This window comes from Mauremys mutica, chromosome 4 (assembly GCF_020497125.1).
Source record: "Mauremys mutica isolate MM-2020 ecotype Southern chromosome 4, ASM2049712v1, whole genome shotgun sequence".
Lineage (NCBI taxonomy): Eukaryota > Metazoa > Chordata > Testudines > Geoemydidae > Mauremys > Mauremys mutica.
In genome coordinates this window covers 71,958,320-71,971,042 of record NC_059075.1, presented here as the reverse complement: position 1 = coordinate 71,971,042, position 12,723 = coordinate 71,958,320, and the positions used below count along the sequence as shown (strand labels likewise).

General features: G+C 47.0%; 2 protein-coding genes across 44 annotated transcripts in view; both read left to right on the top strand.

Moving 5' to 3' along the window:
* The window catches only part of NR1H3 (nuclear receptor subfamily 1 group H member 3), a 58,593-nt gene extending 56,028 nt beyond the window's left edge, over positions 1-2,565 (top strand). For all 11 annotated transcript variants that reach the window (XM_045012920.1, XM_045012924.1, XM_045012918.1 and 8 more), the window contains one exon: positions 473-2,565. In XM_045012920.1, the coding sequence (XP_044868855.1) occupies positions 473-619 (147 nt within the window). In that variant the 3' untranslated portion in view covers positions 620-2,565. The remainder of the gene's footprint in view (positions 1-472) is intronic.
* A 697-nt stretch (positions 2,566-3,262) lies between these two features.
* MADD (MAP kinase activating death domain) overlaps positions 3,263-12,723 on the top strand; it is a 119,360-nt gene continuing 109,899 nt past the window's right edge. For all 33 annotated transcript variants that reach the window (XM_045016267.1, XM_045016263.1, XM_045016272.1 and 30 more), the window contains exon 1: positions 3,263-3,320. The gene's annotated coding sequence lies outside the window, so the exon portion shown is untranslated. The remainder of the gene's footprint in view (positions 3,321-12,723) is intronic.

Sequence of the window (12,723 nt, the reverse complement as noted above, 5' to 3'; positions counted from 1 at the left end):
CATGGTTGAGGAAGCCAAAGCCTTTCTGTCAACACCATCTCTGCAGCCACTTTTAGACTTTTCATTCTGAAACAGCTTTTCAGTCAAAATTTAGTTAGATTTATTCTACAAGACATGAAAAAGTTGAAAGAAGAATTGTTTCAGGTTGAACAAAACATTTTCATTCAACCCAAAATGATTTTTTCCCGTTTTTATTTTGGCCACCAACCTAAAATATCAGTTATTAGTTCAGCTATAGTTATGAACTCCCCCAGCCTATAATCCTGCACCATTCCCAGCAGCACTCTACTGGGAAATGCTGAGTCTGGAGTAGCTGTGATCTCCCCACACTGGTGCTCCTGTCCCATTCTGTACTGGGAGATGCTGGTATTGGAGGATGTGAGCTTGTGCTTTTAATGCATCCAGTAGGTGGTTTGTCTTGTGAGCAAGATTCTGGATTTACTTATGACTGTCTATTTGTGTGACCCTGCAGGACCATCTGATGTTCCCTCGGATGTTAATGAAACTGGTCAGTCTTCGGACTCTAAGCAGTGTCCACTCCGAACAAGTTTTTGCCCTTCGACTACAGGACAAGAAACTCCCTCCCCTGCTCTCAGAAATCTGGGATGTGCATGAGTGACTATGTGCTCCCAGGGCACTGACCTGCTGAAGTAACACCACCTCCCATCCCTTGCTAACAAGAAGCCAGCCTCCCCTCTCCAAAGCACTGAACTAGGGGCTGGGCTGGGCAGTGCAGAGTGATGAGCCTGTGGTTTCTCTGATGTGATGAGACTGTGCATAAGGCATCTGGGAGAGATCAGATGTTTTTGTAATCTTTGATTTAGTGCCTCCTAGAAATGGGATCATGTGTGAAACACCTGAAAATGGTAGAGATGAAAATCCCACCCCAAATGTTTCTTCAATGTCTGTCTTTTTTCTAAGTATGTGTTCTGGGGTTTTGCCCCACCTTCCTTTCCCTTCTCATTGATTCTGAAAGTGAATTTGCAGGAACTTGTTAAACGTTCACTGAGAGCATCCTAGCCCCAAAGGCTTCCCCAAGGTTCTTAGGCAGGGTCCCCTGTGTATGTGGACTTGAGGAACTCAGGGAAGCTTATATGGATGTGCTGGGGGTTTTCTTGTATTCCCTGTATTTAAAGTCTCTATGATGTGTTGCCCTTCACAAAGATTCCCAGAGAAGAGACTGTTGGTCGCATTCCCTCTTTGTGAAGCTTCATTTCTAGAGTTGTCCTTTCATTCTGGCCCTCCTTGGGCAAGTAGATCCCTGGAATGTGCAGTGCCATTTACTGAAAGTTATTCTGTGGACATCTTGTATGTACCATAGAGAAACTATGGATCATTTAGCTGTTTTTTTTTAAACAAGATTGCCTATCATTATAGTATCTTTTGGTTTGCTAGCAGGTGAAAGCAATAAACCATGGAATAGATTTTGTGTTGGGGTTTGTGGAGGAGAAGAGAGAGGAATGGAAGCATCAGTGTCTGGGCAGTAGAGGTGATGGAAGTATATCAAGAACCATGAACATTTTAGTATATTTAGTGGGTTCCAGTGAAACTGAAGATTATCAGCTGGGGACAGAGAATGCACTGTATTTATAGCATATTAGCAGGCATTGCCTAATCTATGGGCTGCACAACTCTCTCAGAACCCTGTCTGCAGGAATATTGAGCATAACCACCTCTGTCCAAGTATTCTCCCTTATGCTAAAGGACTTTCCAAGTGTATGGTCATTTGTTAGTGATTAGTGGGATGTGGAGGTATCTCGGTATGATGAGTACCCTTCTGCTCTTGTATATGAAACAGGGTTAAAAAAAGAACTAGATAAATTCATGGAGGATAGATCCATCAATGGCTATTAGCCAGGGTGGGCAGCGATGATGTCTCTAGCCTCTGTTTGCTAGAAGCTGGGAATGGGTGACAAGGAATGGATCACTTGATAATTACCTGTTCTGTTCATTCCCTCTGGGGCACCTGGCACTGGCCACTGTCCAAAGACAGGCTACTGGGCTAGATGGGCCTTTGGTCTGACTCGGTAATGCTTTTCTTATGTACTTCTTAAATCCTCTCCTTTCCACCTTGTTCATGGTAAGACTCACCAGTGACCCCTTGGTCCATAAGTATTTTAGTATTTAGAGCAATAATTTGTTTGACAAAACAGAAAAGTGTGATTGAAAAATGAGTTTCTCATTCTGCAAGAAAAAACAAACAGTATTTGATCCCAGTAATGTAACCCCAAGTCCCCTGGTTTCATGTATTTTGTCTCTAACAGGGATCTATGTTTGCTTGCCCAGTGAGCATCCCGAGAGGCTGGGTTCACAAGGCTCATAGTTTTGGGCTGTGAGCACCAGGCCTGTGGCAAAGGCTTTTTGTCCATTTTGCACTCAAGGTTGGTCCCCTGCCTCTAGCCTTCATTCTGCACCTTCGTAAAGCACTTGTAATAATCTGTAAAATAATCTGTTATTTTTTATAACTTGTTGCAATTGCAAAATTTCTTGTTTAAATCTGTATTTTTAACTAATCTGTTTGAGAAATGTTAATGTTTATACAAAAGAATAAAGCCTAATACAGGATTTTTGACTAGCTATGATGCACCATATTTTAGGGTTGGCGTAAAGTCTTAATCTTTTGAACCCCAGGATAATTATTAAAAAGGGGAAAACCCAGCAGGGAGGAGGAGAAAGTGGTTGAGAATGAATGACCATATGGCTCCAATTTAACTTCCTTCACCCTCTCCACATGCAGGAAAAACCTCCTATGAGAGTCCTCAGATTGCTATACATCTTTATGTGACCCATACACCGCTGTGATACAAACCAGAGGTGGCTCAGTGGGGCCAATGCAGCACACGGAGACTACAGGGCCCAGCATGCATATTCCAGCTTGATTGGTAGGGTCAGGGTCAGGGGAGAGCGTTGTATGCTGGGATCTGTAGTCAAGTGACCCGCATCACCCGCACGGAGAGGTGGGGGCTGCAGCCTGTTCTGGGTTATGCTCATTAAGCCCCTTGCCTTCGTTAGAACACGTCGCAAGCGCTGGCTGGCTCCCTCTCCTGCCCTGGGGGGCTCCCGGGGTCGCAGCGGGTGACTGGCTGCCCCAGCTCCCTCCGTGCCCGACCGAGGCCGGTGCGCCGCGCCGCCTCCAGCGCCCCGCCTCTGCAGCGCCCCTGCGCCGTGCGGTGCCCAGGTGCGCTCCCCTCCGCCGTGCGCCAGTGGTTCGCTCCTCCCCCACCCCTCGGTGGTTCGCTCCGCTCCGGGCTCTGGATGCGGAACTGGCCGGTCAGCTCAGAGCAGCGGGGGGCGGCGGCGGACGCGGCCTGTGGGGACAGGTAGAGGCAGGCCCCGCTGCGGGGGCCGAACTGACGGCTCGGGGGCCGCGTGTGGTAGGGGCTGGAGGAGCCGGGGGTGCGCGTTAGGAGCAGTGTGGGCGGGCGGGGCGAACCCTGGGGGCGGTGTGGGGCGATTGGGATGGGTGCGCAGGGGAAGGGGGTGGGTACGCTGGGAGCAGGGGGCGGTGTGGGGCGATTGGGATGGGTGCGCAGGGGAAGGGGGTGGGAGCAGGGGGCGGTGTGGGGCGATTGGGATGGGTGCGCAGGGGAAGGGGGTGGGTACGCTGGGAGCTGTGGGGCGATTGGATGGGTGCGCAGGGGAAGAGGGTGGGTACGGTGGGAGCAGGGGGCGGTGTGGGGCGATTGGGATGGGTGCGCAGGGGAAGGGGGTGGGTACGCTGGGAGCAGGGGGCGGTGTGGGGCGATTGGGATGGGTGCGCAGGGGAAGGGGGTGGGTACGCTGGGAGCAGGGGGCGGTGTGGGGCGATTGGGATGGGTGCGCAGGGGAAGGGGGTGGGAGCAGGGGGCAGTGTGGGGCGATTGGGATGGGTGCGTAGGGGAAGGGGGTGGGTACGCTGGGAGCAGGGGGCGATGTGGGGCGATTGGGATGGGTGCGCAGGGGAAGGGGGTGGGTACGCTTGGGTGCGTAGGGGAAGGGGGTGGGTACGGTGGGAGCAGGGGCCGTGTGGGGCGATTGGGATGGGTGCGTAGGGGAAGGGGGTGGGTACGCTGGGAGCAGGGGGCGATGTGGGGTGACTGGGATGGGTGCGTAGGGGAAGGGGGTGGGTACACGGAGCAGGGACAGTGTGGGGTGACTGGGATGGGTGCGTAGGGGAAGGGGGTGGGTACACGGAGCTGGGACAGTGTGGGGTGACTGGGATGGGTGCATAGGGGAAGGGGGTGGGTACACTGGGAGCAGGGGCAGTGTGGCTTGAGAGATGTTTGGGGCTGGGAATCACTTGTCCTGTTTTCCTGAACAGCTGGCTGCTGCAGTGTGGTTTCCCCTCCTCTCCTTCCCCTGCTGCATCTCCTCCTTCCCGTGAGTTGTCTGGGACTGAGCAGTGCAGCTGGGCCCTGCTACAGAACCCTTCCTTCCCCAGCCTTGCGCTGTGGTGATGCTCTCTCGTGATGGAGAGTCCTTTGCAAGGTCACTGCGGGAGGGGGTAGGATGTCACTTAAGCTCCTCCGAGTTGTTGTGGACAGAGATTTCTATCAGTCTTTGCCCCAATCTGCCCTGGGCCCCAGGTACATTATGTCAGAGACCTAAAAGCACCCTGCAGCTCACACTCTGAGGTGGTAGAGTTATGTGGGGCCTGCTTTTGCGACGGGCAGCTTTGGCATGAAGGCTGCAGTCTGCTGTTTGTGCTCGGGGCTAGCAGGATCCTGACTGTACTACGTGTGGTTTTCAATTCCTGATCTTGTGGTTGTCCAGCATATCTAGACCCTTTGGGTACCCTCTGAGGTGTTAGTTGCTCTTCTAGATGAGAGAGAACCCCTTCAGTATTTCAGGCTTCTTCCTGCTCAGGGTTAGTAAAACCTTCAAATGATGGTGGTAAAAGGGCTTTCTTTAAAGGAGGCTTCCTGATTTCTCATTGGGAGCTGGTGTTTGATACAAGTACAGTATACTGTACAAAGTGTGCTCTCTCCTCTTGAGATACAGAATTATGTGGCTTTAGCCAGGAGTGAATAGTCACTGCCTTTTAGAAGCTATTGCTAAGGTGTCTCCTTGCTGAGGAAGGGTGATTTTCATAGGTCTTGGGGGTGATTAGTAGGGGAAATTACAAAGATATATAATGAGTTTATGATGGGGTTGTATATCCTTCACACACACGGGCTCATTAAAGCAGGGATAGAAAGAGAAGGTAGTGGCAGGCGGGGGGAAGAGATGAGGGCTCAGAGAGGAAACTGATGCTCTTTCTTCTTCTCCTTCCACCCAGGAAGGAAGTGGTTAGGAAGTTCGCAGACTAGGAAGCTAGGAGAAACAGAGCAACTGACCATTTTGCTTGCAGAGAGACTAGATTTCTTACAAAGTACTCCATAAGTTAAGGATGTTTTTTCCAGGGGGAAGGATGTCATTCTTTGCTGTTTTGCTCTTTTTTTGAACCAGGTTGAAAAAAGCTGGGGTCCTAACTCTCTTCGTTGGGGTAGGGTGAAAGAATGGTACAATTAGAGGTGCCAGTTGGAGGATGCAGTCCTCTGTTCCTTGCCCCCCCCCTTCTAGTATCTGTAACTATGGCCTGAGCCTCACTCATAAGAGCTATTTTAGGTGTATGCTGAGCAACATTTTAAAATTATTTAAAGACACACAGCCATGCAATCTTAACTTGGCCCCCATAGAGATGGCAATAGGAATTGGGAATATAACCGTTCTTTACCTCGCCCTCCTCCACCCCCAACACATCTGCCACTTTCTTTGTGTTTAACACAACTCCAAATCAGCATTCTTGTTCATACACTCCACCAGACCCTCACTGTGCTCTGTATAATACCACTCATCTGGGGATAACTTGCCACTGGTTGAGAGAGGCTAAGGGAAGGCATAAAAGAGTGTGATCATCTTCTTCTTTCTTATGGCTTGGTTAGGTAGAAACGATTATACATTTATATCTAGATTTAATAGCCAGCATGTTGCTGCAGATATGATGTGCTTCTTCGTTTGTGCCTGGTGACCACAGTCGCATACAGGTGTTTGCCTCATTTTCCACTTAAACAGGGTTTATTCACATATCCCATGAGATGTCCTGATGCGATACGAAATGCACCAGTCTTTCTGACATAAGTCAAAATCGAGTATTTCCTTGTCAGGATCAATGAAGAGCTGTTTGTTTTGAGAGGATTTCATGAGTCTGTGGGACCACAGGATCATCAAATAAATATTGAGTAGCAGGTTGGCATCTACAGGAGAATCTCAGGCATGGGTGTTGGTCTAGGGATTTAACATCTTCCTGAGTGATTTAGTGGCGGGAGTAAAGGAATGTTCATGAAAAATGCAGGTGATATTAAATTAGGAAGAGGTATAAATGACTATGGGGATCTAGAGAGAATAAAACGGGGCAGATTTAACTTGCATCAGTGTAGCTAGTACATTGGGGAAAATGATCTACTGAACTGCTAACTTTAGAAAAATGAACATTTGGGAAGCAATAACAGAACTATAGAGTGAGAGTGGATAGAAAATTAGATATGAGTTTGGTGTTTTTTGCTTTCATGTCATATTGCATTATATGAGCTCCGTAGGCAGAAGCATCATGCCATGGAGCTGGGAGGTGTACCCTAACAGAGAACATATCAAAAAGTATCAATTGCAGATAGGCACTGTAGTAGGTCTTTTTATTTTCTACTATCATCCTTTGTCTCTGGTGTGACTGCTCCTGGGATATTGCATTCAATTCTGGGTAATTTCATCCCAGAATAGAGAGATGAGGGTCTGGAAAAAATGTAAACTTTTTGGGAGAAAATATCCTGTCTCCCTCCATGACCTGGCATGGAAAAATTGGAAATTTGGGGAAAAATTGAAAAGAAAGAGTTACATGAAATATGTTCTCAAAATGAACAGTGAAAGAATTTTTAGAGTAATGTTTAAAATAATATTGTTACTGATGCCCTTCAGTCCTTCAAAATGCTTTCTAATAACACATTAAAAAAATTATGAGTTTCTTCTTCATGATAATGTCAGGTCAGGTCTATTTCTGAGCCCAAAGGATATAACCTTCCTTTTTGTTTACAACAATATTGATGCATCCTATTTTCAGCATTTTTTTTCATATTTGCTAAAAGGCAAAAAAATACACCTAAGTACTTTAGTGTGAAGCTGTAGCTCCATCCTCAATGCTAGGTATATGTCATTATTATTCAAATCAAACCTAAATAATTGATACATATTCATTTAATAAATATACCAAACTGTACTTATTATGTGCTAACGCAATTATACATAATACATTTCTCATTCTTAAGTAAATCTGAGCAAAACTAGCTGAATCTTGAGAAACCATTTCCTAGTGGGGCGATCTACAAAGTTGTGGAATGATCACAGTATCTTACCTCTTGGAGGATTATGCTGCTTGTCTTCATAGATTTTTAAGGCCAGAAGGGACCATTATGATTATCTAATCAGACTTACTGCATAGTGGTTTGAGCATTGGCCTGCTAAACCCAGGGTTGTGACTTCAGTCCTTGAGAGGGCCATTTGGGGATTGGTCCTGCTTTGAGCAGGGGGTTGGACTAGATGATCTCCTGAGGTCCCTTCCAACCCTAATATTCTATGATTCTATAACACAGGCCATAGAATTCAGCCAGTAATTCTTGTATCTAGTGCCGAACATCTGGCTGAGCTTAGAGTATGTCTTTTGGAAAGATATCTTTATTTAAAGATTTTCAGTGACAGAGAATCCACAGCATTCCTATGAGAGCTGTGGGAGAATTTTTTATGACCATCACTTAAAAATGTACTCCTTATTTCTAGTCTGAATTTGTCTTACAACTGTAGGGACTAATTTAAAGAAACTCTAAAGAATCAGCCCACTGGAGTTCAACACAAATGGCTCTTCTGGCTATAAACCTGAGGACTCCCAGCCTGGATGGCAGTGTATCTTTGTGTCTAGCAGCCATTTAATTGTGGGGTGTCCTCCTCACTGGTGCTGACTGCTGCTTTTCCTTTACTGACCAGCTGGCAGAACTGGTGCTGCTTTGGAAGTGAGACGTATGGTTTGCATGTGCCTAAGTTATCCATCCTGCGGCAATTCTACCCTTGCAGCACCCTCAGAAATTGCAGTCCAATGAGACTCTGCTGCAAGTTCAGGTCACTATATAAAATAATACATCAATTCAGTAACTCAGGCCAATGTGGCCTGTGAATCTTCTGTTTCTTCCACAGCCTATTGAGCATCTTATAGCTGTGGCAGACCCAAAAGCAGGGGCTGGTCCTCATGTTGACTACAATGTACCTTGTAATATCTAATATGAGCGCTCCCTCTCATTTATTTGTAGGTTAGTCTACAATACTTGTCACCTTAAACAAGAATGAATTAATGCTTGTGACACTCTTGAGAGGTAGGGAGGTATCGTTATCCCCATTTTACGTATTGGGAACTGAGGCAAAAAGAGTGACTTACCCATGGTGTCTTGATGAGTCTGTGGCAAAGCCTTGAATTGAACCCAGTTTTCCTGAATCCCAGTCTGTTGCTTTAACCACAAGAGCAGATTTTCTCTTGCCCTTGTCCCTGCCCCTTCCCCCTAGCAAGACTGCAAATGTAGTGTTAACAGTTAGCTGATTATTTAGCAGGAAGGAAATGGTTCTTCTCTCACCCCAAAACACCCATTTGTGGGCACTTGCTGGTCTCGGGTTTTTGCCCTTTTGGAGTGCATTCTGCTGATCTTTGATATCCTTTCTGCCCCACGGCAGGGGGAAGTTTAGATCAGTGTTTCTCAACCTTTTTGACACGAGGAACCAGCTTGCTGTCTTCCTAAACTGTGTGAGGGAGATCTCGGGGACCAGCTCTGGTCCCCAAACTGGTTGTTGAGAAACACTGGTCTAGATCTTTGTTAGGTTCTGCTACTTTTTCATTTGTAAGTGAATTTCCTGCTGCTGAAAAGTGTGGAATTGACAGCAGCGTACACTGAATAGTCTGCATATCAACAAAACAGGTAAAACCCAAGCAGCTGGAGTGCATGCTTCCCTGCCCCATTTCTTCCTAATGGGGCTCAGTCCTGCTCCAAAGAGGCCCTTGTGGGGTGAGATTGGATGTTCTGTCCCTATGGCCTGTTCATTTGTGGGTATCTCTTCAGATATTGGGAACAAGGGGGCTCAAATAGTGTCTCTTGCTATGATAATTTTGGTAATAATGACACCTGTTCTATAAAATCTGGACTAATACCCACCAAAAAAATTTCACACAAGGAGTCACTGAACTACCATTAGATGGTAACTACTTTCTGTGACTTGCAGTTAAACCAGACTGGAATTGATTATTTTGCACTCAAAAACTCAATTTCCCTTTCCCCATAGTCATCTCATCTCATCACTTGTGTCCTTTACAAATATAGGATTTCTGTTCTCCCTTCATGCTGTAGTCACCATCCTGGGTCTAGAAGGGTCCTTCAGAGCCCAACATGCTGCTCCTTGCTTGGCCCTAGGTATTGCTTTAAAAACATTTCCTTTACCCATACTGGCCTGCCAGTGAACATGCTTCCTCCATTGGTTTCCCAGCTCCTCCGAGTCTTCCATATAGCAAACTACTAATCCAGAAGACACTGGGTCCATCCACTCCATCATTTCCAGCCCTGGCCAGCTGTCAGTGAGAAACCAGGATTAGAAATCAAACTGAGAACTAACTACAGGGCTAGTCAGGATTGAGAGGCTCTGGGCTGTAGGGGGTGGGAGAGAGCGAAGGAAGTGTATGTGTATAGTTTGGGGCAGTCATGGAGTGAACTCTGTAAGTGAGTGACTGGTTTAAAGCTGGGAGAAAGTGGAAGGGGTTGGGGATGCTGAGTGAGGGCCACAGGGGTCAGGTAAATATAAAAATCTATTTTAACTGTGATTTTATGTGCTCCTGAATTTCATTCTCTTTGGAGATGCACAGAGAGTACTGAGACCACTTCTTAGCTTGCACTCCCCTTTCCCCCTTCTCTCTGCTCCTGACTAGGGGGGTGTTGGGGGATCCCTGGAGTCCCCATCAGACCATGATTTGAGTTTGCAATGTCCTTGCCCCATTTGTAGCACACAAGGGGTTGCCTGAAGAAAATAAACAGGTCCTTTCCTCCCTCCCCTCTCCTGTGGGGGAAGGGAGAAATCAGTGTGGGAGAAGACCAAGGTGGTCTGTCTCTTAAACCAAACCCAAAGGGTGATCGAAAAGAGGGTCTATCAGCAGATATAGTGTATTTAATCGGGATTAGGGTCTGCATCCAGCCCCTCCCTTAGGGTCACTTCACTATCCCTTGTCCGCGCAGTTTCAGAGATGGTGAGGTCTAGACAAAGTTTTCTAAACATCAGAGGAGTGAAGTTCTGGGATAGCCTTCCAATGGGAGCAGTGGGGGCAAAAAATCTAACTGGTTTAAAGACTGAACTTGATAAGTTTATGGAGGGGATGGTATGATGGGATAGCTTACAATGGCATATAGCCGATCTTTGACTGCTAGCAGCAAATGTCTCCAATGGCTGTTGAAAGGACACTAGATGGGGAGGGCTCTGAGTTATAACAGAGAATTGTTTCCCAGGTGTCTGGCTGGTGAGTCTTGCCCACATGCTCAGGATCTAAATGATGGCCATATTTAGAGTTGGGAAGCAATTTTCCTCCTGGTCAGATTGGCAGAGACCTGGAGGGTATATCACCTTCCTCTGCAGTATGGGTCCAGGTCACTTGCAGGCTTAAACTAGTGTAAGTGGTGAATTCTGTGTAACTTGAAGTCTTTAAATTATGATTTGAGGACTTCAGTAACTCAGCCTGAGGTTATGGGTCTCTTACAGGAGTGGGTGGGTGAGGCTCTGTGGCCTGCAATGTACAGGAGGTCAAACTAGATGATCATGATGCTCCCTTCTGGCCTTAAAGTCTATGACTGACATGCATCTGACGAAGTGGGTATTCACCCACGAAAGCTCATGGTTCAGTACGTCTGTTAGTCTATAAGGTGCCACAGGGCTCTTTGCTGCTTTCCTTTTTGGTGATCGGCAAAACTGAACTGAACAGTCTGGTTTGGGAACCAGCACCATGGGGCTCCTCCATTCACTTTTGGACTCCACGGTTCCCTCCCTTCCTCCCTCCCTCCCGCCATCTCCAGCATAGCTCATTCTTTTTGGACTGTGCCCTTCATTCTCCATAGCAGTGATCTAGGGTTCTCATGATTAGCCCAGGGTGATCTCTAGATGATGGTGAATTAACTGCATTCTCCCTGGATGGGGGAGAGTGCAGTTGCAAAGTCCTTGATCAATTGCAGGAATTGCTATCTCTGTGCAGGGGTGAGGCACTCACCCCAGGCACTGTAGTCTGTTCTTGGCCGATGGGTCTCTCATGTCTTCCAAGGTTTAAGAAGATTCACGTGATAGAAGGAAGGAAACTAAAATCTAACTGGTTTTATCTTAGAGTCCACTGGTCCTTCCTGCCTAACAGCTTCAAATCGACCCTGCCATTAATTTTGACTTGGCAGCAAAAGGGCCTGGTCATCTGTGTAGAAAGTCCATAGGTGAGCCCCTCTATAATTTTGTTCCTGTGAATGTTGGGTCTTCCTTAAATTCTCTCTGGCAAACACCTTTATGTTCCGAATCATTCCCTTAATTGTAAGATGTGTTGGGTTGTGCTTAAGGCCTATGTCCTGTTCCTCCCAGCCCTCCCATGGCAAATCCAAGATTCCCTGCTGTTGGCCACCATAAAGTAACTCAAAGGCAGAGAACCCTGAAGATAGGGTTGCTAATTTTGGCTGGATGTATTCCTGGAGATTTCATCACATGATATAATCTTTAATTAAAGATTAATCTTTAATTCCTGGAGACTCTAGGCCAATCCTGGAGGGTTGGCAATCCTACCCGTAGAGGCCTGCAGGACCTCCTTTATGGTAAACAGAAGCTGCGAGAATAGTTGGTCCCAGTGGTTGGGGTCGCTACTAATAAAGCATCTTAACATTCACTTCATAGTCTTGTTAAATAGTTCGCTGGGCCATTTCTCTGTGTGTGGTACACCAAGGTTTTACAGGGACTTTACCTTTAGAATGGAGCATAGGAGGTGAAGTTAATCCCTTGATCTGTTAGTATTTTGGGGGGAAATCCCATGCATGAGAAGAGCTTCAAGAGTTCTGGTGGTACCACTGTATGTGTAACAGAACAAAGGGGAACAGCCTCTGGGTATCTGGTTGCGTAGTTGACTATCACTGATATATACTGAAGCCCCAATGTGGTCTTTTCTAGGGCACTGACCAGGTCCACTCCAGGTCTTTCGAAGGGCAGAGGGACCGGGGCACCCTAGAAATCCCCTTGCTGCTGGCTAACTGCTACTCAGTAGGAGGAACTGTATTCTCTCACCACCTGATGCATGCCTGGCCAGTAGAATTTTGCTAATACCCAGGACAGTGTCTTCTCTCTTCACAGCTGTCCATTGCATGGGATGTTGTGCACAAGCTGCAACACTCTCTGGTGGTACTTTCATGGCACCAGCGGCTGGGACCCTCACTATCCCTTTTGATTTGATATAGGCACTCTTTCTTAAGTGCAAAATGTGGATGCTGCTCACCCCGCTGAGACTCTGTTACTTCCCCATTTATGGAGGCCAGTTGTTCATATGCACAGCTCAGTGTAGACTCTTTTCTGTTCTTGCATAAAACTTCCACCCTGTAGGAGAGCTTCCAGGTCCTGACTGCTTATCTCTTCTTTCTCTGTGGGGGTTGACAACTATGTTGCTTGGAATGATCCCTCCTT